Source organism: Ptychodera flava, chromosome 5 (genome assembly GCF_041260155.1).
Source record: "Ptychodera flava strain L36383 chromosome 5, AS_Pfla_20210202, whole genome shotgun sequence".
Classification (NCBI taxonomy): Eukaryota; Metazoa; Hemichordata; class Enteropneusta; family Ptychoderidae; genus Ptychodera; species Ptychodera flava.
Window position 1 is genome coordinate 34,279,714 of NC_091932.1, and position 21,467 is coordinate 34,301,180.

Consider the following 21,467-nt stretch of genomic DNA (forward strand, 5'->3'; position numbering starts at 1 on the left):
TTTGTGTGAACTATGGTGAGGTTTTATTATCTTTTAAGCCATTTTTGGAAAAAAATACACCTCATCAGAGAAAGCACAAAAAATTTGATGTCTTCAGTTTACCACATCTTCTTTAAAAATTCCTGAAACACAAAAAAAACATTAGAGTTTTGTAAGTTTGTTGGAAAAAATGTACACACTGCTTGCTATGCTCTAGTATACCTCTTTTTGCCTAGTTTTTTGCATGGAACAAGAGAAGGTACACTTGCACAGATATATTGACCTGTATTTTCATTACCACATCAACCATCACTTTTACTAATCATACCATGTGAAGTTACAGGATTTCTTTAGTCAACCTCTCTCTTGCACAATAAAATGACGGAAATTCAGAAACTACAAAAACAACATCACATCACAAAAAAGTAAACATCCATTTTACTACAATAGTCTTTGCATCAATGTGAGATTTGATTAGGTGTTAAAGAGTTAAGGAGTTACAGAAATTTATCCTTTTAACCCATAAAACAAAGAACTATTCCAAAACATCCTATGGGAACTTGTATTTGGAGTGACTTACTGTGCTATGACGCCATCTTTCTTTGCCAAGCGATTTATACAATCATCAGATTCACCCTATATGAAACAGAAAAACAGATATGTACCGGTGATAAATATTGAGATAAATTTACAAATCTCTTTTGTTTTTTTTGGTAGAGCTAAACTATGAGAGACATCCACTCTGAAAGACTTGCTTATTTACTTCAAGATTCACTTTGACTGCATGTTAATTAATGCAGATTTTCACTCACTAGATGTTTGCATTTTGTATACTGGTATATATTCGCAGTATTTTCAGAAGTTGTATATTACATGTCCATCATATAATAAAAAGCTTATAAGATTTTGTCATATTACTAATGAAGAGTCGTCAAGTCAGGCTGGACTTACCATCTTTCTGATGGCACCACAGAGGGCATATGTTTTGAATGTGCCATTGTACCTGCCAGTGGTTTCGTCAACCTGGGACACAGAGTGACAAATCAGAAAAAGATATTATGATATCACCATGATAAGGTATATAAACAATGTAAGGACTTCAAAAATCCAATACGCACTAAAATGAATTATGTTAAATTTTATGATGCTAATTAAGATAAATTAAATCAAGGAATAATCTGTTAGTCAAGGGATGACTACAGATTTTCCGAAATGCACATTCTGCGATCGTCTTGCCACTGTGGGGCATTGTTATGGTACCACACTCACTATCAGTGACTAGTTGATTTGAAACTCAAGCCTAATGCTGTGCCCTTTAGCAATGGACATTACCCTCAGTGTTCTCCACAAATGAAAATTAAAGGCGGGCGGCTAATTAGCATATGTATTTGCATAATATTTGCATACAATTTACATATCACCAGGGCTATTCACAAGGCACTCCAGTGATGAGATATACTTCTGACATTCTCAATATTTTTCTCCATTCAGCAGTGATTAATGGCAAGCTATACAATTTATTTTTACATTTAAATCCTGTCTATTTACTTTAAATAAATAATAAAACATCAAAAGTGAAAAAAAACACATTGAACTAATACAAACAATACACAATTTAGTAAATATATTGCACAATACCAACATGAAAATTCAAAAGTAGGCCTACATGAGAAGTAATCAGTGTTCGAAATAATCGATGGCAAATGGTGGCACGTTTTCATGTGACCCTCTGTTACTATATGTTTGTCTGTAGCCGGATTGGTAAAGCCATGAACGTCTTTTTTTTACGTCCATGACAAGTTGACACGGGACTGAATAATGCACTAACTAAGTTACAATGCGGAGTCAGCGGAGCATGCCTGCAGAGAAACATACGTTGACTTAAAACTCAATTCATAATAAAGGGAGGCCCGAAAAAATGATACCAAGTATTTCCAAGAGAAAGATTTGAAATTTCATCGACTCTTAGTTCGGCAAACGTACAAAACTTCGACAACGGCGCGGGGCGTAGGCTGCCATGCATGTTTGTGTGGAGCACGCTGGCGCACTAGATCTCGATCACACGCGACCTTTGAACTATACAGTAGGCCTACAGAACCGTATGTACGGCACATAGCTGCTGTATTCGGATGATCACACGAATGATGATTTTAGCTCGTGCAGTTTCTTTTTACTTCATTTCATTGTGCCTTTGATATTTTAAAACGGTCATGGATTTTGAAACTTGATCAAACGCAACTGCTTCTCAAAGTCAATCGAATGAATCCATGCAAGTTACGAATGCGTGACAGGAAATGACACACATGGCTTCAACGTCATGTGGACGTACACGGATCTCAAAATGGCTAACTTGGCTCGGATACGCAACGACCTGAGCACGCGAAGTACCATACTTTTTTGCATCTGATATTTGTCTCAACCAATCGTACGATTTTAGCCAGATCTGATCGAAATCACTTTTCCTGACCTTCGGATCCTTACAAGTACGAGACATTGGCGGCAATGGCAGTTGACAATAGCATAGATGCTTTGACTGAGTGTCCGCTGGCAAAAATGCAACACCGAGCCTTCGAGTGTACCGTGTCCGTTGTATGAAATGGACGGTGTCTGTACGGTACGGTCGGCAGCTTAACACATTTCAAGCTTTTTGAATTGAAGTCTTAGCCAGTGTTCATCGGCACTACGGCCGTTTTCACACTTGAAAAGCTTGCTGAAATAAGAGCGTGACAAAATCGCCGCTGAGAAACATAGGTCTTCAACCACATTTACTAAAGAGTATCGGCGCCGGTGGATATGAAACAGGATAGGGCGAAAAAAATAAAGGATCGGGGCCGTCGGGGCCTGGGAGAACATTGAGGATTGCATGCAGTCACAAAACAAACCGACAGATGTGTGAACGGTCCCTCTTTATTACATGACGTTGTCAGTTGCTGTCATTTTTATTCAATAGGCTTTCAGATATTGTTCGGACAACTGACTGTGAAAACAGTTTAGGCGACAGAAAACAAAGGTGGGCGGGCGAGATTAAAGGCGGGCGGGCGAGATTAAAGGTGGGCGGCGACAAAAAGAAGCCGGCGCACCGCCCGTCAAAAACCCTTGTGGAGAACACTGACCCTTCAGTTGGTAATGGGTAGTGGGTACCTAATCCTGTAACTGGGCTTTCAGCTGATGGCTGATCAATGAAATTCAGAACATGACTACTCATACTTTTTGAGAAAGTAAAGAGAGTGGTTGCATGATGAAGTCAACTGGGTAGTAAAATAGATGAGCTTTGGAAGAAGTGGTCACATTCATCAGATGCTCGGGTGGATGGACATTTTGTGTTAGTCGCTTCACTCTTTGATTGCACCCTAGCATCTGATGAAGGAGACGGTGTCTTTGTTCATGCTATATTACTGCCCAGTTGATTTCATTGCCCTACATGTATAACTCTCTTAGTTTATCTATAATACACTGATATTAAACAAACACTACACATTTCTGTATAACTCATAGGACTTCCTGTCAGAAAAACTACTGTGAAATGAATCACTATAAATCAGTATGGGTAAAATGGACAATATGTCTCACCTCTGCAACATTTATTTGAATGGAAGCATGGTCCTTTGCTGCAATTATTCTGTTGCTAGCACAGCTGAAAGTGAAATTGTTCAAATTTTGAGTTAATTGAATAGATATCTTCATTAAAAAGGTTAAGGTATTAAAGTACCATTGATCTGATGAACATCTTCCTTTAACTTTTCTATTTGTAGACTTTATTTGTTAACATCTGGAAAGACCAATATTGTAAAGTCCTATTTACAGTCTAGTGTACACGACTACTGATGAAATGCTCACAAGTTTTTATTATGTTCCTGTGTGTATCAAGTCTGTGACCAACAGAGCTGCTGTGTGGAATAAATACTAACAACCTACAAACACTATATACAATTACAGGTAATGAATAATAACTACATGTTGTAGTAAGTGTAGGGTTTACGAGTATGCACATACTCATCACGTACGACCAGTCTCCTTAATGTAGCCTAGGCTTACACCTTGGTTATTCCACCTAAACTGTGCCCAAATGTATGGCCTGTACCTACTTGCATGGCCTTCGGAAGAGATACTATACCAGTCATTGCAGTCGAGGTGAAAAGATCTTTAATGTTGCCATGGCATATGTAGATAAGCCTCTAATGTGTGGTGGGAGATGCAAGCCGCTTAGCGGTATGTAATGTACGGAAAACTCATGGACTGTACATGTGATATACTGCCACTACTACTGTTTGTAATAGTTGTACTTGTTAGACTGAATGCAATATTCTCAAGTTCTTCTATGTTGTCATTAAAATAATTCATGCGCACCTGGACAAAGTCATTCACTTGTGATCCACGATAAAATATCGTGGGTACATTACAAATAATAGAACATCAACTACCATGTTGACAGCAATCATTCATGAAGCAGTCTGTGCTGTAGAGTACATATGCTGTTTATGCCGTTCCTACCATACATGTTGTAAACAGTGAACTCCCCATTTTCTAGTTAGACTGTATGCAGTTCTTTGATGTTGTCGTTCAGTTAGTTCATATGCACACCTTGACAAGGTCGTACACTTGTGATCTACGATATATGTTGTTGGTACATTATAAGAAATAGAGCATCAACTACCATGTTGACAGTGATTATGAAGCAGTATGTATAGTATATTATGCACTGCATAATATACAGTTCCGAACTGAACTGAACAGTATATTATGCACTGCATGCCGTTCCCATCACAGTAAATACTGAACTCACCATTTTCTTGGGATGTACATATCAACGCATTCACCAGCTTCGTTCTGCATCTTGATGTTATGAATTCTAACGAAGAATAAAGACCATATATTAAAGAACCGTTTCAAGGATTACATGATTCGGGATGAACATTATCAATGGCAAAATTCAGGGCAACTTTCAGACACTCACTGTAGCTATCTCACACACAGCCTTGCAGGTTTCAAAAAGGAAGAGCATGGCGTTGCAATTCTCGCTGGAGTCTCGCAGACTACGGCCCGAGACTTTCCTTTATAGGTAAAGTTGCTAAATATTATTTACCTATTTACGATAATACAATGATTTAGAAACTTTTCATGTAAAGCTAATCAAAAGAAAATGATAGAAACAGTGAAATTTGTACTATGGAAATGGAAATACCTTACGTTTGAGTTAGACCAGGATTTTAATGCCTATAGATTCCCCTCAGAAAGATTATGGTCTCTTCCAGTAATCGGAAATTATCGGTGTGTGTCGGCAAGGTACGAGAGGTCGCCCTTTTCCAATATGGCGGCGATTCCACCGTGTTGTGAGACAATCCTGGGAGAAATAATTGGTGATTGTACGCGTTCGACGCCGATCTGGAGGTCACTCTAAGCGTATCGCCGAATTAGTCGAAAATGTCGAGGCATAGAAATATTAGGAATAAAAATTATGATGACGGTAAGCTTAAAGTTTTGGCGCATATGCATGCAAGCTACGCGATTGACCACGACCACTGTGCAAAGTGTACTCGTAGTTTCTGCTGGCGCGCTTTATGCATACGTGTGTACGTGTATGTACAAAAACAATGCTCAAGGGCTTCAGGTCACCTGTGTTTGTATGTATATGCATATTGCAGTTTTACAAGCGCGCAACATTTTCATGCCACTCAAAAAGCCAAGGGGAGGGATTTTGCAATACAACAATTGCACGATCAAAGTTATGCGACGAATCAAACTCTCGTCGCTGAACATTTATGGTGAAAGGTTTAGTTTACATGACACTTTCCTCAACCCGAGCGATGTCATCGACCTACAGTATACTGCAATATCGTTGTGCAGTAAGCAAGGGTTGAAGTGTGCTTATTGTTTCCATTGAAAGCATAAACCGTGTCACCGCCGCGCCGTACAGCTTGAATGAATGGGCTCACTCTGTTGTTTATGTCGATGTGTTGATTTCAAGAATCTGGCATCACATTCGACGTTCCCATGTTTCTTTCACTACCCCACAGTAGCATTGCAGTGGACTTTATACCATGTCTTGCGAGATTGTTTTAATCGTTGATTCAAACATATGTTTGAATTTTGGATTTCAAAACATGTTTTTTAAGTAATAACTTTCAAGGGCATTTCTGTCACGTCCACATCAAGAGGGCCAAATGTATGAGGAATGATGACCACATTTGTAGTACAAATACATGCATTTCTGTAAACATTCGAAGCGTATATGACAGTTGCCATATGTTTGGTATAGTTTAGTTTTCCCCAATACAAATACAGCAATGCAGATGGCACATGAATCTTGTCGCTGAAGTAATCACAAGGCGTCACGAAAATTCTGTAGTTTCAGACAAATGGCAAATTTGATTCCTGATTCTACCAAAGTGGAAACATGTCCAAATAGTACTATTTTTTTAATAAATCTACAAACTAATTTTCTCTCCAACAGAAACAGTAAAACTGTAAAATCAATTGACTTTCCGGATAAGCTGCAAATTTGATGGTTTCATATTTTGTCTTTTTCATCAATTCATTGTTAATGTAGTTAAGATTCTTATGTTGTTTTCTTAACACAGTTACACAGTCACCACAGTTTTAATGAAAGTTTGCCTAAAACATTCCACACTTCTTGCTCAACCGCAACTGCAGTATTTTTAATATTTTTAATCTCACCTTGTAAAATGTATTCATTCTTATGTATTTCTTTCTTTTATATGTTTCTCATAATTACAAATGAAAACGACTGTTGTTATGTATTACTGAAATATCAAAGTAATGTCTTAAATTTGCCATTTCATGAATTATTTGCTACACTCAATTCTACATAATGTTTACATTTTAATATGAGAAAGAAGTCATTTTGAACTCCCTGACAGTACTTTGAATCTGCCTCTGTGCCAGTAAATACATGCTGTGTTATCAATACAATTCAAACTCCCCAGCCAGTAGCATAGTGGGGACATCAAGAAGCAGGTTGTAACTTGTTATCGGTGCACTGCTCTAAAATGTTAATTGATGCTTTACACTAAAAGTGGTTGATATTATCTACTAGGAAACATCATCAGAAGCAATGCTGCTATTGTATGCCCAACAAGTTAAACTACAGGTTTTGATGTGGACCACTGAATTAAAAAGCCTTTAACAACTTGTTGCTTTTTCATGCATATGGCCAAGGCATTACATTTTGTTTGTCTTCATCCAGAATTGTAACATGTCTTACAATCAAGCATAACAGTAATACCAGTATTTCGTTTTCAAATTTAATTCACTGACAGAGTATGCTGGTTATGATGATGTGTATGGTCACTCAGTGGAAGATGATTCCTACTGTGTGTCACCGGCCACAGGTACGTAACACTCTTTATCAAAGTACTGCTGAAACACAGCAGAGTTTTTACCAAATCAGAATGAGTAAGTATGGAAGATCACAGTTACAGAAAAAGGGAAAATGATGCTCTTTAGCTTTTCCTGTCAATATAATAAACAACTTAGGCAGGAAGTAAAATATCCTGAACTGATTATTAAATTGCTTAAGTAATCGTGTGATTTTAATACTTTATATCACTTTAAGTAATTTTTATACATGCATTCCTGTGCGTAGTTTTCTGTGGATATATGGCCTTATAAATATTGATTTATATGCATGAGCTGTATCTTTGTAATTATAAGAGTATTCGGGACAATTTTTTCAGTGAGTATTGCAATATGACAGAGCATCATAAAAATGAACAAAGGTCATGTGACACACCTAGAAGGTCACGTGATCATGGTGGCCATATTGGATTTTACAAAAAAAATTCAAAAAATGTTGCATTTTTTGTTATTTCAATATATAAATGTATTTTTTTCAGTGTAACACTTTAAAAATTACTACTTACGTTTCATTAACTCAAATTCAGTAGGGGGAACACATACTCTAAAACATATTCCACATAAATGAGGTTAATATGCATATTTATTACAAGTTCATCTTCGAACAACAGGTATCATCTGACATTCAAAAGAGAGCTATATTATATACTCGTAGCTAGTTCGATGTGCAATTGTCATCGATAGATTGATGTCGTACAACATCCACAGGATACCCATCAACGTTTGTGACGTCGGTCACCGACCCTTTGTCGCACTTTTCTCTCAGCATGCTCAGCTGGCCTACCTTCCTGTCTTGCTTGCAATCTCTGTCTTTGTTCAACTGGTTCGGGAACATATTCAAGTTCGGTATTAGAGTTGTAATTTGAAATTTGACTTCTGCTATCTCCGTCGAGTTCAGTTTCACGATCACTGACAATTCCACTATCACTGTCTAGAAAAACATGCTCAAGGGCTTAGTCGGTGTTAAACTGTGCCCGCGTCGCCATTTTTAAATACCTTCTGACAGAAAAACAACAACTGATCACACGATCCTTACAAATTACGGCGGAGAAATGACCAAGTATGGCGGCATTTGTTTACAAATTTGGCGCGCATGCTCATTTAGGTTTGACCTCTACCTCGTACGCTAAGCCAGGCTTGAGGAAATAGTCAACAAACATGATGTAGATCAGACAAAGCCAACGTATATCGAACGCATATAAACGCGTACGTTCTTGGCGCGTTTACGCGCCTCCCGCAGTCTGGCCGTTGGCGCAGAATGCGCCCTCCCGCGGTGAAAGTGTTAATACTTTATATCACTTTAAGTATATCTATATATACGTGGTAGGATCTTTTATGAAATATACAGTTATTGATTAATCAAACAAAAATTACAGTGGATGTCATCTTGCAGCACTTGGAAAACAATAATTTCAAAACTGGCACAAGCCGGGATAAAAAATTCAAAGGAACAATGCTTATGTTATCTGTGGCCTCCGCATTGGGTAAATAAGAAGCAAAAGTAACTCTTTCATGACCTTAGATGGTGTTTCCGCCCCTATATTAGGTCACAACAAACCTTGGTGCAAAGGCATTGTAGTTAAAAACATGTGTTGGCACCAGATTGTCTCATCAGAAAATTTACCCACCAGATTACAATTTCAATGGAAAACAAAAGGCTGTCACACCTCCATAATCATCTTACAAACTAGAACAAAGGCGATCCCTGGGATCGCAAACAGTGTCGTTAAAAAGACAAGTTGACCTCATACAAAGAATGGTGCTAAACAGCTCATGAGTTCTCACTTCAGACGTTACTGTGTGTAGACCTTCCTATCATGAACAACCCTTCTTGTGCTTTGTGTTTATATACAAAAAGTCATTGATCTAATCCTCTTTTGGCAATCCTCTTTTACCCTGTTCACCCTCAATTCCCTGTAAACAAGTCCTCAATCATAATTGAAAACAATAGTATTTGACCAAACCAAGGTTGGGAAAAGGATTAACACACAATTTATGCTTAAGATAACTTAAAAAGAGAAACTCAAAGTAACTTTAGGTGCTAGTACTTACTTTAAATGTAATCTTGACATTTAGAACACAACCATCCATATATGACTGTATGACCTATCACTTAAAATGGAACATATGGGAAATAGCTTAAAATTGCAAGTTAATCGAGCTTTAACACTTTCACCGTTAAAGTTTTGGCTCAAATCCATAGTGATGATTGTAGACCTGTTCACAGGGAATCGGGGATGAACAGTTTAAAGGGACAAAGTAGGCCATTTTTCATGAAGTTTGTTTGATACGAGATACTACTTATATTGTTTGACATGTTGAAAGATACTGAATAAATGGGTGACCATCCATATATTTGACCCTTGTTTTAGATAAATTAAATGAAACCATCGCAAAAATGAATTAATGGTCATGACCATTAATTCATTTTTCGCGATGGTTTCATGTATCGTGTCTAAAACCGGGGTCGAATATATGCATGGTCACCCATTTATTCAGTATCTTGCAACATGTCAAATAATATAAGTAGTAACTCGTATCAAACAAAATTCATGAAAAATGGCCGACTTTGTCCCTTTAAGTTTAGTTTTGACCGAATTCAACATGTATGTAATTGTAGCAAACTAATACACTGTAATATTCTGACAGACATGATGGATACTGTTATGCTCACATATGTATTTCTTAAGCACAAATGATGTACTTTTGTGTAATTCAGAACTTCGAAGTTAATCTATAAATTTTCCTAAAATTAATGCTACCTGTCAACAGATTGATTGTATATGTGGTATGTTTACACTATGTTAAATTTCAACAAACAATGGGAACTTTTTATGGAACGAAATGCAGCAAATTATGCTTGATTATATGGAATGATCTAACAAAAAAGTAAAGTTTCTTCCATTCATTCCATTTCATTCCATTCTTTCATTCGTCTTCGTTCTCTGCCAAACAGCGGAACAGTTTCTGTTCCAGAGAAGTCACCATGAACACAACTTGTCATCATTCATGAGGGAAGAGAGTATTAATGAAGAGGAGGAGGAAAGTGATGATGAAACACCACTGAATGATTCAAGGAATTATCAGAGACCTATACTCAATCCTATTGATGAAGGTATGTATGTGGTTGAAGGTCAGAAGTCATCATTATGTCAGGGTTTGAAGTACCCCAGTGCTCGCTGCACTGTGTGTGTCTATGTCTACCTCGGTGAGGTAGATTGCCAGAGTTACATGTATGTGTACACTACTCATGTTGAAAATTATACAGCATATTTTCTTATCTTTACCTGAACATGCTAATAACCAGGTAGTTTTAATCATCTTGAATTGCAAATTTTTTAACATTTTGAATGCTTTGTTGAAAATCAAAATTGCCTGAGTGTAAAGTCTGTCTGCCAAACACAAGCTGGTTACATTCACAGCTACCTGCAGCCCTGCGATGAACTTTGATCCATGATGGTAAAACATTTAGAAAATCCCCCAAAATTATTACAAGCTCTGTGCATACTCCCTAGATGGAGTTTTGAAATGTTTAGATCATAGTGTTTGATTGCAAAGCCTGGTAAAATAGATATACATGTAAGTTTATGAAGTACAGTGCTGGTTTTTCTTTTCTTTCTTTCTGATCAGTATGGTATACCAAGATAAAGTTATGTTAACCCTTTGAGTGCCAAAATGAACTTTCTTTCTTTCTTTCTTTACCTTCATGAAATATAACCTTGACAATTTTTTTTTTCAGATTTTTCCAAAATTTTGATCAAAAACTGTAGCCAATGATAGCCAATGATAGCCAATGAATAGTGATGCCCATATGGTCCAAAATTTTCAAACATTTACAAAAATTCATAAAATTTTTAAAAAATTTGCAAAAAAAATTGGGTGAGAAAATTTGCAGCCCACAAAGGGTTAAATGACTTTGCTGCACTATCAAAGGCTGACTGCCCCAAAATAAAACACTGACACCATTTCTCATTGTCTCTCTTGCAATTTCAGAAATTTATGGTTAACTGAAACATATCAACCTATGGGAAACTGCATGTTCACTAGAATGCTCCTTTCACTCTACTACATGTATATCTATTGCTGTCTATAGTTGGGCACAGATTTTTCAGTTCAAAGGAATTGTTCATTAAGGTGCAGTACATAGAAAAGGAGAGTTACAGAACTATACTACATCCACTACCTCTATTTTTATCTTATTTTATCTTATATCTATTTTATCTTTATTTTATTTATTTTATTTATACCACTACCACTACCTCTATTTCTTTGTTATTCCAGCAAAACTCCAATCATGTCTTGAAGAAATTCGCAACATCGTGGGTGAGACGGTGCCTGAACACATTATCATTGATAGTGTCCTGCATTTTAACTTCAATTATGAGAGAGCCTTGGATGCAATTTTAAATCAAAATGAACCACCGAGAAAGTCAAGCAAGAATGCAAGCAAGTCAGAAAAACAAGGTATGAATTATATATGTGAACAAGCTGCTTGACGGGACAGAAGTTGTAACTTTTGAATGATTTTTTTCAACAGTTTTGTTTTTTAAATCAACTACTATTTCCCCAGTTTTACTGTGTGCATGTATATACACGTTAAGATACACACCTGTGAATGTGTAGACTACATTGTTATTGTCAACAAGTGAACTTTAGTATAGACAATTCCAATGTCAACAACAACTGGACACTTTATATGTATATGTGTGTATACACACTTTGTTTGCAAGCTACGCAGAGTGTGTCAACATGATTTAGGGGAGTAGAACAAGAACTGGTTCTTGATATACAAAACAAATCTGCAGAAAAAAATCATGAAAAGTTACAGCTAGTGGCCCTTAAATGAATTATACTCTCAGTACTGTATATAAGTAGATGAATGTTTTGAATTATTCTTACGATATTGTGTTATGAAAAACTTTTACCAATTGAAGATATATCAACATGTATGTGGAAAAGACCATTTTGCAAAAAACTTTGCTGAGTGAGACATGCTTAACTCTTGTTGTGTCTGTCAATGGTGACCTTAGTATCAGGGTCTATGTCAATGCTTTATAAGGTACATGTATCCACTTTATAAAACAAACAGATTCTAGTTAGCTGTGATTTACTCCAGTTTATGCATATTTCACATAACGTTATTGTTATTGTAGAGACCAGCTGGTAAAGTAAGTTTTGTTTTCACAAACAAAATAATGTAAATATTTTTCTCATGAAAAGTCCTGGAAATTCCAGCCTTTTCAGGATGGCCATGGGGGTAAACTGCATCATACTCTTGGAAAATTGGTCTGGTGTTAAAATATTTCAGTCGGTTATACATACATTAGGCGTTGCATGAAAGATATCTGCATTTGTCACACAAACACACTGTGAAAATTGTCTTTTTTCACTCCAACTCTCGAGTGTATGAACAACCAACTGTCTTGCCTTAGTGACACATGAAAGTATGGATTTCACAGGAAATAAAGTGTAGATTTTAACCTCGTGGTGATTGGCTGTAAACGTGAACAAGGCTTTGTTGATCATTTTGCTCAATTATGACCCAATTTTCATTAACAACCAGTCACTAAATTAATTCATTTGCACAGTATCACTTGGTTCATCCTTAACGCAATTTACCAAATCTGCTCAAGTTTCACAAATCAAGTGCACTGCACCAGACAGTGGTTTTTCGTTTGCAGAATGAAACCATCGGCTGCATTCTGAATGGACCACAGTATAAACAAACCCACATGCACAAATAGAAATACGTACTTCAATACGTGCTTGTACATATGGATTTGTTTGTACCATGGTCCGTTCGATAGATCAGGTGATCTTTTGGGTGTACTACTGTAAGTCTGTAGAACACATCTCTTCCATTTTTATTCCAGAGTAGAACCACTAACAATACCCCGGTATGAATACTAATGTTTTGCCTTTGTTTTTTTCTCACTTTGCATGTTACCCTACCAACCTGTCCACCCCTGCTGTGTTGCTATAAATGGTGCTGTCCTGTTATTGGCCATGGTAAGGTAAGAATCCACATTCCCAGATTACAAACATTCCATGAGTAGACCTCTGGATTCCCAGAGGAAAGAGACAATTCCAGATAGTATTCCTTCCGCTAAGACAGGACATGCTCATCTGGCAGGAGCCGTGGGGGGATCAATTGTAAACCCCCCTCCAGGACTCTCATGTGTATCTGCACCTCAAAATATTCAAATTGGCAGGCAACAATTTTTGCATCTTAATCCGCAAACACCCCCAAACACTCCAACAAATAGGGTATCGTCTGTTCCCTTCCATGATCAGGGATTTTCCCATCAGCATCTTTCAGACAAACTCTCAGGCCTCCAGGAGGTAGAACTCTCACAGTTTTCCATTGCAGAGCAATCAAAACCAAGCTGTCTCGATCAGGGAGGCTTCCTTTCATTGCAAAACCTACCAAGTCTGTCTGAACTTGTCACAAAGGAGAGTGCTGACAAGCGTTCAACTATTGTACCAGAAACTGACAAATCAGTATTTCACACACACACAGATTCTCCGCCTCTACTGCCTGGAGTGGGGAATATTTCTCTCACAGATTTAGCCAAGGAGGATTTTTCGAAACACATTCCTCTGGGACCTGTAGAATCTGAATCAAATGATGCAAATATCGTTCAGCCACTCAGTAGTTTAAGTTTGCAAGACTTAGCCCAAAAGCATATGGCAGACTGTGGCATTGAACAGTTGCATGGTACTTCAAATGCTAGCAGTAAAGAATCAGTTACATTCCCACAACCTCTAGGACTTCTTTCCGAAGGGCTTATTGCTAGAGGAGATGGTAAAAGTAAGCCCTCTGGTGTCAAAGAGTGTACAGGTGTTGGTGTTACAACCCTCTCAAGCCTTGCCTCCAGTCATTTGAGCCTGGGAGATGATTTGAGTTGTCCGTATATAGCAGCTTATGTTGAATGCAACACCAAATTGATGACAGTATCCTCAACTGCTACAAGTCAAGCTGTGGATATCGACTTCAGCAAAGGAAATTCCAATACCTGTACAGGAGCTGATTCAGGTCTTGGAAGTTTGTCCACATCCAGTCTGTTCAGTAGTGGGCTTCCACTGACTTGTGTCAGCAGCGACAGCACATCGTCACTTCTGTCTAGCGCCACCACAGGTTCCTCGTCATCGGGCAGTGTTGTAGGGCTCACAGAGGGACTGTCACTCTCCAACTTCATGAGCACAGTGGCGGACAGTGAAAGCAATCCTGTCGTAGGTCTCGGTGAAGCTGCCCCACTGTCCAGCTTGATGCAGGTTAAAACTCCATCACCTGTATTTGGCAAGTCAGCAAGTGGATCTGGTACTAGCATAACTGCTCTCAGCGGTGTCGTTAATCTTTCAGAAGGACTATCACTCGCAGGCCTTACTGGCAAAGCGATGGACAGTGAAACGAAACCCCTGGTAGGACTCGGTGAAACTGGCCCACTGTCTAGCCTACTGCATGTCAAAACACCATCACCCATACTTGGGAAGTTAAACAGCAAAGATCCCCAAAACTTAGAGTCTAAACACTGTGTATCAGCGAGCAAGAAATTGGATTTTAAAGACCAGAACCTTGATAAAGAAACAGGAAAGATGACTAAGAAAAGAGGCGCAAGGAGGAGAGGAAAGACAGAAAGAAGCAAAGTCTTGAGTGAAGACTTGAAGGAAGATGTGCAGGAAATTGAAAATTCAGGAGTTTCTGTCGACAGGTTATCTCCAGTACAAATTGATGAAAGCGTAGGCGAGGCCAAATCATCACTTGATTCAGCACTGTTTGGGGAAGCAACCATGTTTGCAAAGGTCTTATGCTGTCGTATGGGATCAAAAGAACTCCCGGAAACACTGAAAATTGTCTGTAAGATTCCAAGTGTCAGTAGTGAAGTTGGGGAAAACCACAGAGATCAGGAAAAACACCTGTTTCATCATCAGTTTGCATACAAACGGCAGAAAAGTGTCTCGAGGCAGGATTGTAATCATGCAACAATTATTCCGTTTGATTTTTCAACACCGTCGCCAGACGATATTGTCAAGGATAAACAGAAGGGAGCATTTAGCCGAACTGGAGAGAGTAAGATTCCATTGCAGAATTCTTTATTCGTAAATATGTACATGGTTGCTCATTTACATAAAAAAAATTCGGTATTTGTGGATTCATGTTAAGTCTGGTAGACATTCCATTTGTTTCTAACAGAAAGAAGATTTACAAAATTAACAGAGACTGATGTGTCAGGTGGCTGTCACCAACATATGAATGTTTTGGATCATCATCGCTATTAAACACATCATACTCTCCAGGCAGAATATGGCATTTGTTAGCACATATCTGAAATTTGAAGGCTTTCATTATCAAGAATAAAAAAAATCAAAGGCTTCACTGCCAATTTTGGTATTTGAGAAGCAAGTTACATGTACTGTATCTCTTATGGTCTCTGTTCTTAATGTTAACTGTATGGCGAAAAATTTAACATTTTCGATTTTCACAAAATAACAAGACAGCAAAACCTTCCTTCACTTTCCCGGCCTCAAAATGAGTCTAGACAAGCAGCAAAGCAGCCTAGTAAACATAGAGTTCAAATAGCTTTCCTTGAGATGTGTATTTGACTTTGTGCATATCACACAGGTAAATAGACTGTAGAAAAATGTCCTATGTAACATAACCTATATTTGTTTCAAGAACAGAAAGGGAAGTCCCCAGTACAATGAATTGGATGCAGATCTAGATATCTTTTTCTCTTTCTGTATGTCAGGAATTACTTCAAGAAACGAAGCCACAGCAGTGGTGGACACTAGCACTGAGGAACAGACAATTCAAGGTGTTGCAAGACTTAGTTTTCCACCAACCAGAGAGTCTGATACTGGAGCCATAAAAAAGACATCCAGGTAAAAGAATCAACTTATTGAAAAAAAATCTTTGTGTTGTTTTGAGTACAGCATAGGCCTGTGTATTTGTATGAAATCAAGATATGCATAGAAATGTGTAATCTTGAATGTAAGTTTTCATTTTCAACATTTTTATGAAATTTATGAAAGATGATTAAGAAATGAAAGTGAAAGTATGATATCATTAATCATTATGATTGCTGTGCAGATGAAGTGTACATTTAAGATTCTAAAACAAAAAAACCCAGTGGTTAACATTACAGACACATTACAAACACATGATAAATGTATCACAATTTTACATGATATTTTCTGCAATTTTCAATCCCAGATTCTCACATTAGTGGAGTTCTCCTCCCAGTCAAACACTTGGCTTGTGCGATGTTTGATTTCTATAACATTAATTACACAAACTGATCTCAACCTTTTGTCAACTTTTGCTAATTGTGCAAACAGAGTTTATACAAGCGTTTGCTTGACGGTCAATTCAAATCGCCAACAGTCATTGATTCCCCACCACCAACGCTCGACTTTCCTAAAAAATTGTTTTCCAGTCGCATTAGAATTTGAATATAACCACAGAGTTCAATGGCAGCAGCTTCGCACTTACCGCTTGGCAGTCTGTCTGCGTGTTTGCATCCAGAGAAAACTAAAAAGTTGCATTTTCTGGAGTGTGTGCCCACGAGTTGCCTGTTTGATGTCCACTTACACGATGAACGCTGCCATAGCTTCGCGTCCTTTTAAAGGGAGGCTCCGCATTTAACAAAACTTTGTGACATCTGTAATATTTTTAAAAAATTTTTTGAATGAAAAAAGACCAAGAGAAATTAACAATGCTCTTAAAGAGGAAAGGTCTAACATATCTCTGTCATGTTGAGAGATCTCTAAATAATGGTCAATTTTCATACATAAATAAAGACATGAAAACACACAAGCAAAAGGGCAGGCACCAGAGAGAAAAAATAACAAGGTGATTATCCTACCAAATAGATATCGTCAAAAATGACAGAATTGTGTGTGTCAGGTGTAGTGTCAATCTACAAAGGACAATTTACACCGCAAAAACTTGCCATTTTTCAAAAGAAATTCACAAACTACCTTTTCTTTCAAATATTATCAATTCTAATTTTTAGGACCTGTAAGTTTTTAAGTTTCCATGTTTATCAGTCATTCGTGATTTTGGCATCTTCCACATTCGATTCTCTTCTGAAAGTGTGTCACAAAGGGACTGCATTCTATGGGTTGAATTATTGGTTACAATCGATAAACTGTACGAAGGCTCAAGAATTGAAAATAATTGTCTGCCCTCATCAAATTCCACAACTTCAAACCCACAAACACCATCTTTGTGTACCAGTATGTATAATGTAATACCTTATTGCTGTCAAGGAGATGCAAATGTATGCTTGTATATGTTACCTTAACCCCTTCACCACCATGGTTTGGCCCAAACCCTTGTCATAAATGATGAGTGAGGACCTGTTTACAGGGAATTGGGGGTGAGCAGGTTTATTTCTCTGTTGTTATCCTACCTGTTCTTTGGTTTGGTTCAGTAGGGATGAGTTGGACAAAAATGGACTGCCGTCATTTGCTGAACCTACAGGTGAGGTGGTAGTGGGGGCTACATCTTTTGCAGATTCACCGTCAACGTCAGCAAGTACTACTCCTAGTATGCCAAGAGTTGCATCCAAAGCAAAACTGCCAGTAAGTTCAGTTATTTCAATTTTCATATCATATGCAAATATGATTTCCACCCCCTTGATAATTTGAATACCGTGTCAGAATTTCTATTTTGCTGTGGTTAAAAGCATATTTTAGGAACTTTTCATGAGAAAGCAATAATGACTGACTGGATTTCAGGTTTTGGTTTTACTCTTGTCAAACTTCAAAACTTTTCTCCATGATTGTTTTCTTTTCAGAGTTACACACATATACTTAGAGTCTAGTGTTTTCCCCAGGTGTCTCTCACAAGGGGGGAGTGTCACCCTCTCCTTGAAATTAAGGGGGATTAGTTTCTGATCGAGGGGACTATCATAAATTATGCAAATGTCAGTTATGCAAATTTAGATTTTGTTTAAGATATTAAAAAATAAAGGTTATAAAATTGATCAAATATCAAATAAAAGACAGTTTTTTTCAGCTTTGTCTTGTCCTTCTGCAGATATGTACTTGTAAGTTGTACCGGTATTACTCTATTATGGCTACAGATAGTGGACTACATTAACGGTGATGTTATAATATCATTGACAGTAATCATGATGTGGAACACTAAAAATAAATACTCTGTGTCAAACTTCATTGCAGAAGGGTGACATGTCTGGGTTTTTTTATTATTTGAGGGTGATTTTGATCACATATGGGGATTTGCACAATCTTATGTCCTGGAGAAAACACTGTACTGTGAAATAGAATTTTCTCAATATTTATATTATTTAACCTTTGTGTTTTTGAAAAACATTTAGATATAGGGGAGAAAAGTAAGTGTAGTCATAATGTAAAATATTTTATTCAAAAAGATAATTCAAGCTGGAGGCAATTAAGAAAAAAGCAGCAAAGGGTGCACTCATCTGACATTTGACCCTGTTAACCAAATTGACTGGTGGAGTTAACAAAAAACAAACACATGTATTGTCTGCCATGTTTTCATGCCTTTGCTGTGTTATACACTGTAGCTTCAGGTCATCAGGCATTTAGGTGAGAAAATAAGATTTTTTCAATTTCCATGATAATTTCAACAAAAATATTTCCTACTTAATAATTTGAGTCAAAAATTTTACTTAAAAGACAATATTTGTCATTTTAGCCGTGTATGTTATCTAGCAAATTAAAATTGCTGGACAACTGTTGACTCTCTGTGACTGTTATCAAAAACATGAGTCAAATTTGCAGTAAATTGTAACATTTTTGTTTCATTGCTGTGGTTATGTGGCTTAGTTAATATGCATTGGGCATGGACATTCTGACATGCTGTAATCTGCAAAAACTGAGTAATATGTGTCAAAAGGTCATGAACTGACTGTTCACAGATATGTGCAATGTATCATGTAACAAGACTTGTGTCTGAACCATTTGTGTGATAGTGTCTTCTAATTCACTACAACATGTCATGGACACACTAATATTCTAGTAGACCAAGGGACATTTGACTTTTAAAATAGGCATGTCTACTACAATGTCCAGAATTTCTTGATTTGAATTATCTTATGTGTCATAGGGCATACCATTTCATTTCCACACGACGCCAGTAGACCTTCAAAAATTTGCCATGTTTTCGCTGTTGTCCATGACATTGATAATTTTTATGAATAACCATTCTATAGCAGAAAACTCCTGTGCAGTATTTGCTGTCTTTTCAGGCATTTGAAATATGTACCTTGCAATTATGAGACTTTTGTGCACAAACATTTACCGTACATACATTATAAATGTACTTGTATGGTACATGTATGTTGAGGTTCCTTCATGTTGCATGTTTGAATTAGAAAATGAATACTAATAATCGTGTTTAAATTTCTCAGTGTTTATTTTATCCTCATTGGAGATGTATATATTCCTCCTTTGAACATTCTAAGGTACACTTCTCTGTGTGTTTGTCAGAGTCAATAAACCAGTACATGATACCAATATTCCATCAAAGCAACCATGATGGGACTGGCAAAATTACCGGTAGAATTTCATTTACCTAGTCAATGACCTATGATCCCGATAGCAAACAATCAAGGCAGTGTTTGTCTGTTTACATTGTCCAATTTTAACATGATGTAATAATCAATAAATCAGTGTCTTCACAATATTTCTGAAATTAATGAAAAATTTGCAACAATAGGCAGCCAATGAATGGGAAGAATTTATTGAATTTGCAACCCTCCTCATTTCAGGGGAAAGTTGTCTGCCAAAATTAGAGAATGGCTGGTCTCTTAGAATAAAGTTCTGTTATAAATGAAAACACTGAAAATGGGCATACATACAACTCACATGTACATAAATCATGTCTTTGTCATTTTGGAGAGCAAAAATGTTCTGTTGCTATTCATTTCAAAAACTTCAATGTAAACTCTCAGATAATATCAATTTGATATTGTTACATACTAAAACTGATGATTCACACTAGGCATGGTACATTTTCAATATTTTTGATATTATTTTCTATAACATATGTTTATTCAGCATTCTAATGTCTCTGTTATCTTTCTATTACCTTTAACAGACAATTGACGTTATGGCTGAGTATGAGAAAAGACAGGGCACTGGGAAAGACTTGATCAACCTTGTGGTCATAGGACATGTGGATGCTGGGAAATCCACCCTCATGGGTCATTTACTCTTTCTGCTCGGAAACGTAAACAAACGAACCATGCACAAGTATGAACAGGAATCTAAGAAAGCTGGCAAGGCGTCATTTGCATATGCGTGGGTGTTGGATGAAACTGGTGAAGAAAGAGAAAGGTATAGTTATGCCGGTGTAACAGTCGTTGATAATGTGTTCAGGTACATGTACAAAGAAATGAGAACATTGTGTTGGTATGACACAAGGATTTTCTTTAATGTTCAGGATGGGTAAATGTAGTTTTACAAAGAGCCAGCAGCTGTAATTTTTGATGATTTCTTCACTTTTTTGTATTGCATGTAAGCAGCAAGTTCTTGTTCTACTTTCCAAAGCATGTTGCAACATCCGCTGTTCAGCTTGTCAATACACTGTGTAAAGTGGACTGTTATTTCTCACATATGTGTTGCAGTCTAGACCAGATAGCTTTAATAGTCGCGCCAGCGGCTTACTGACTACGCATGCGCTTATTCATAATATACTATGCGAGTAACCGGAAGTGTACCCTTCTTTCTCATGATGGGCGCCGCCATGTTTTTTTTTGAGTACTCGTAAATAAACAAATACGAAACAAATTACTATGATATAACATGCCTTTTATAAATATACCTCTTTTATTAGCCAGTAAATGTTATTATACACCTTGTCGCTGATACAAAGTATCGTTGATATAGATAAACGGAGAAAACTGTCGTGCATATGAACGGGGGCATACGCAAAGAATGCTGGGATTGAATTATAGAAGAGCGCCCCCTGTGTCAATAATTAGATTCAAAATTGCAAGTTTTTAGACGGAACGCTATAGTTTTCAGCTTGCAAGTGGAAGGTGGGCAGTGCGGTTACCATTGCAATGATAATTATTGCATAATACGTCCCTTGTTTAACGCCATAGGCTGTTATCATTGTA

At 37.3% G+C, this 21,467-nt stretch overlaps 2 protein-coding genes across 5 annotated transcripts in view; one reads left to right on the plus strand and one right to left on the minus strand.

The window, feature by feature from the left end:
• On the minus strand, positions 1-5,006 carry LOC139133684 (small ribosomal subunit protein eS21-like). The gene is made up of 6 exons (XM_070700441.1): positions 4,934-5,006; positions 4,763-4,828; positions 3,550-3,613; positions 931-1,002; positions 560-615; positions 1-122 (listed from the first exon to the last, which is right to left on the minus strand). Exons 2-6 carry the CDS (start codon positions 4,810-4,812, stop codon positions 113-115), a joined length of 252 nt encoding a protein of 83 aa, XP_070556542.1. The 5' UTR covers positions 4,813-4,828; positions 4,934-5,006; the 3' UTR covers positions 1-112.
• A 265-nt stretch (positions 5,007-5,271) lies between these two features.
• LOC139133683 (HBS1-like protein) overlaps positions 5,272-21,467 on the plus strand; it is a 28,014-nt gene continuing 11,818 nt past the window's right edge. The window contains exons 1-8 of one of the 4 annotated variants that reach the window (XM_070700437.1): positions 5,282-5,443; positions 7,257-7,328; positions 10,310-10,468; positions 11,635-11,817; positions 13,373-15,424; positions 16,104-16,236; positions 17,790-17,940; positions 20,444-20,682. In XM_070700437.1, the coding sequence (XP_070556538.1) occupies positions 5,401-5,443; positions 7,257-7,328; positions 10,310-10,468; positions 11,635-11,817; positions 13,373-15,424; positions 16,104-16,236; positions 17,790-17,940; positions 20,444-20,682 (3,032 nt within the window). In that variant the 5' untranslated portion in view covers positions 5,282-5,400. Of the gene's footprint in view, positions 5,444-7,256; positions 7,329-10,309; positions 10,469-11,634; positions 11,818-13,372; positions 15,425-16,103; positions 16,237-17,789; positions 17,941-20,443; positions 20,683-21,467 lie in introns of all 4 variants that reach the window. The other 3 variants (XM_070700438.1, XM_070700439.1, XM_070700440.1) reach the window with 3 other exon arrangements.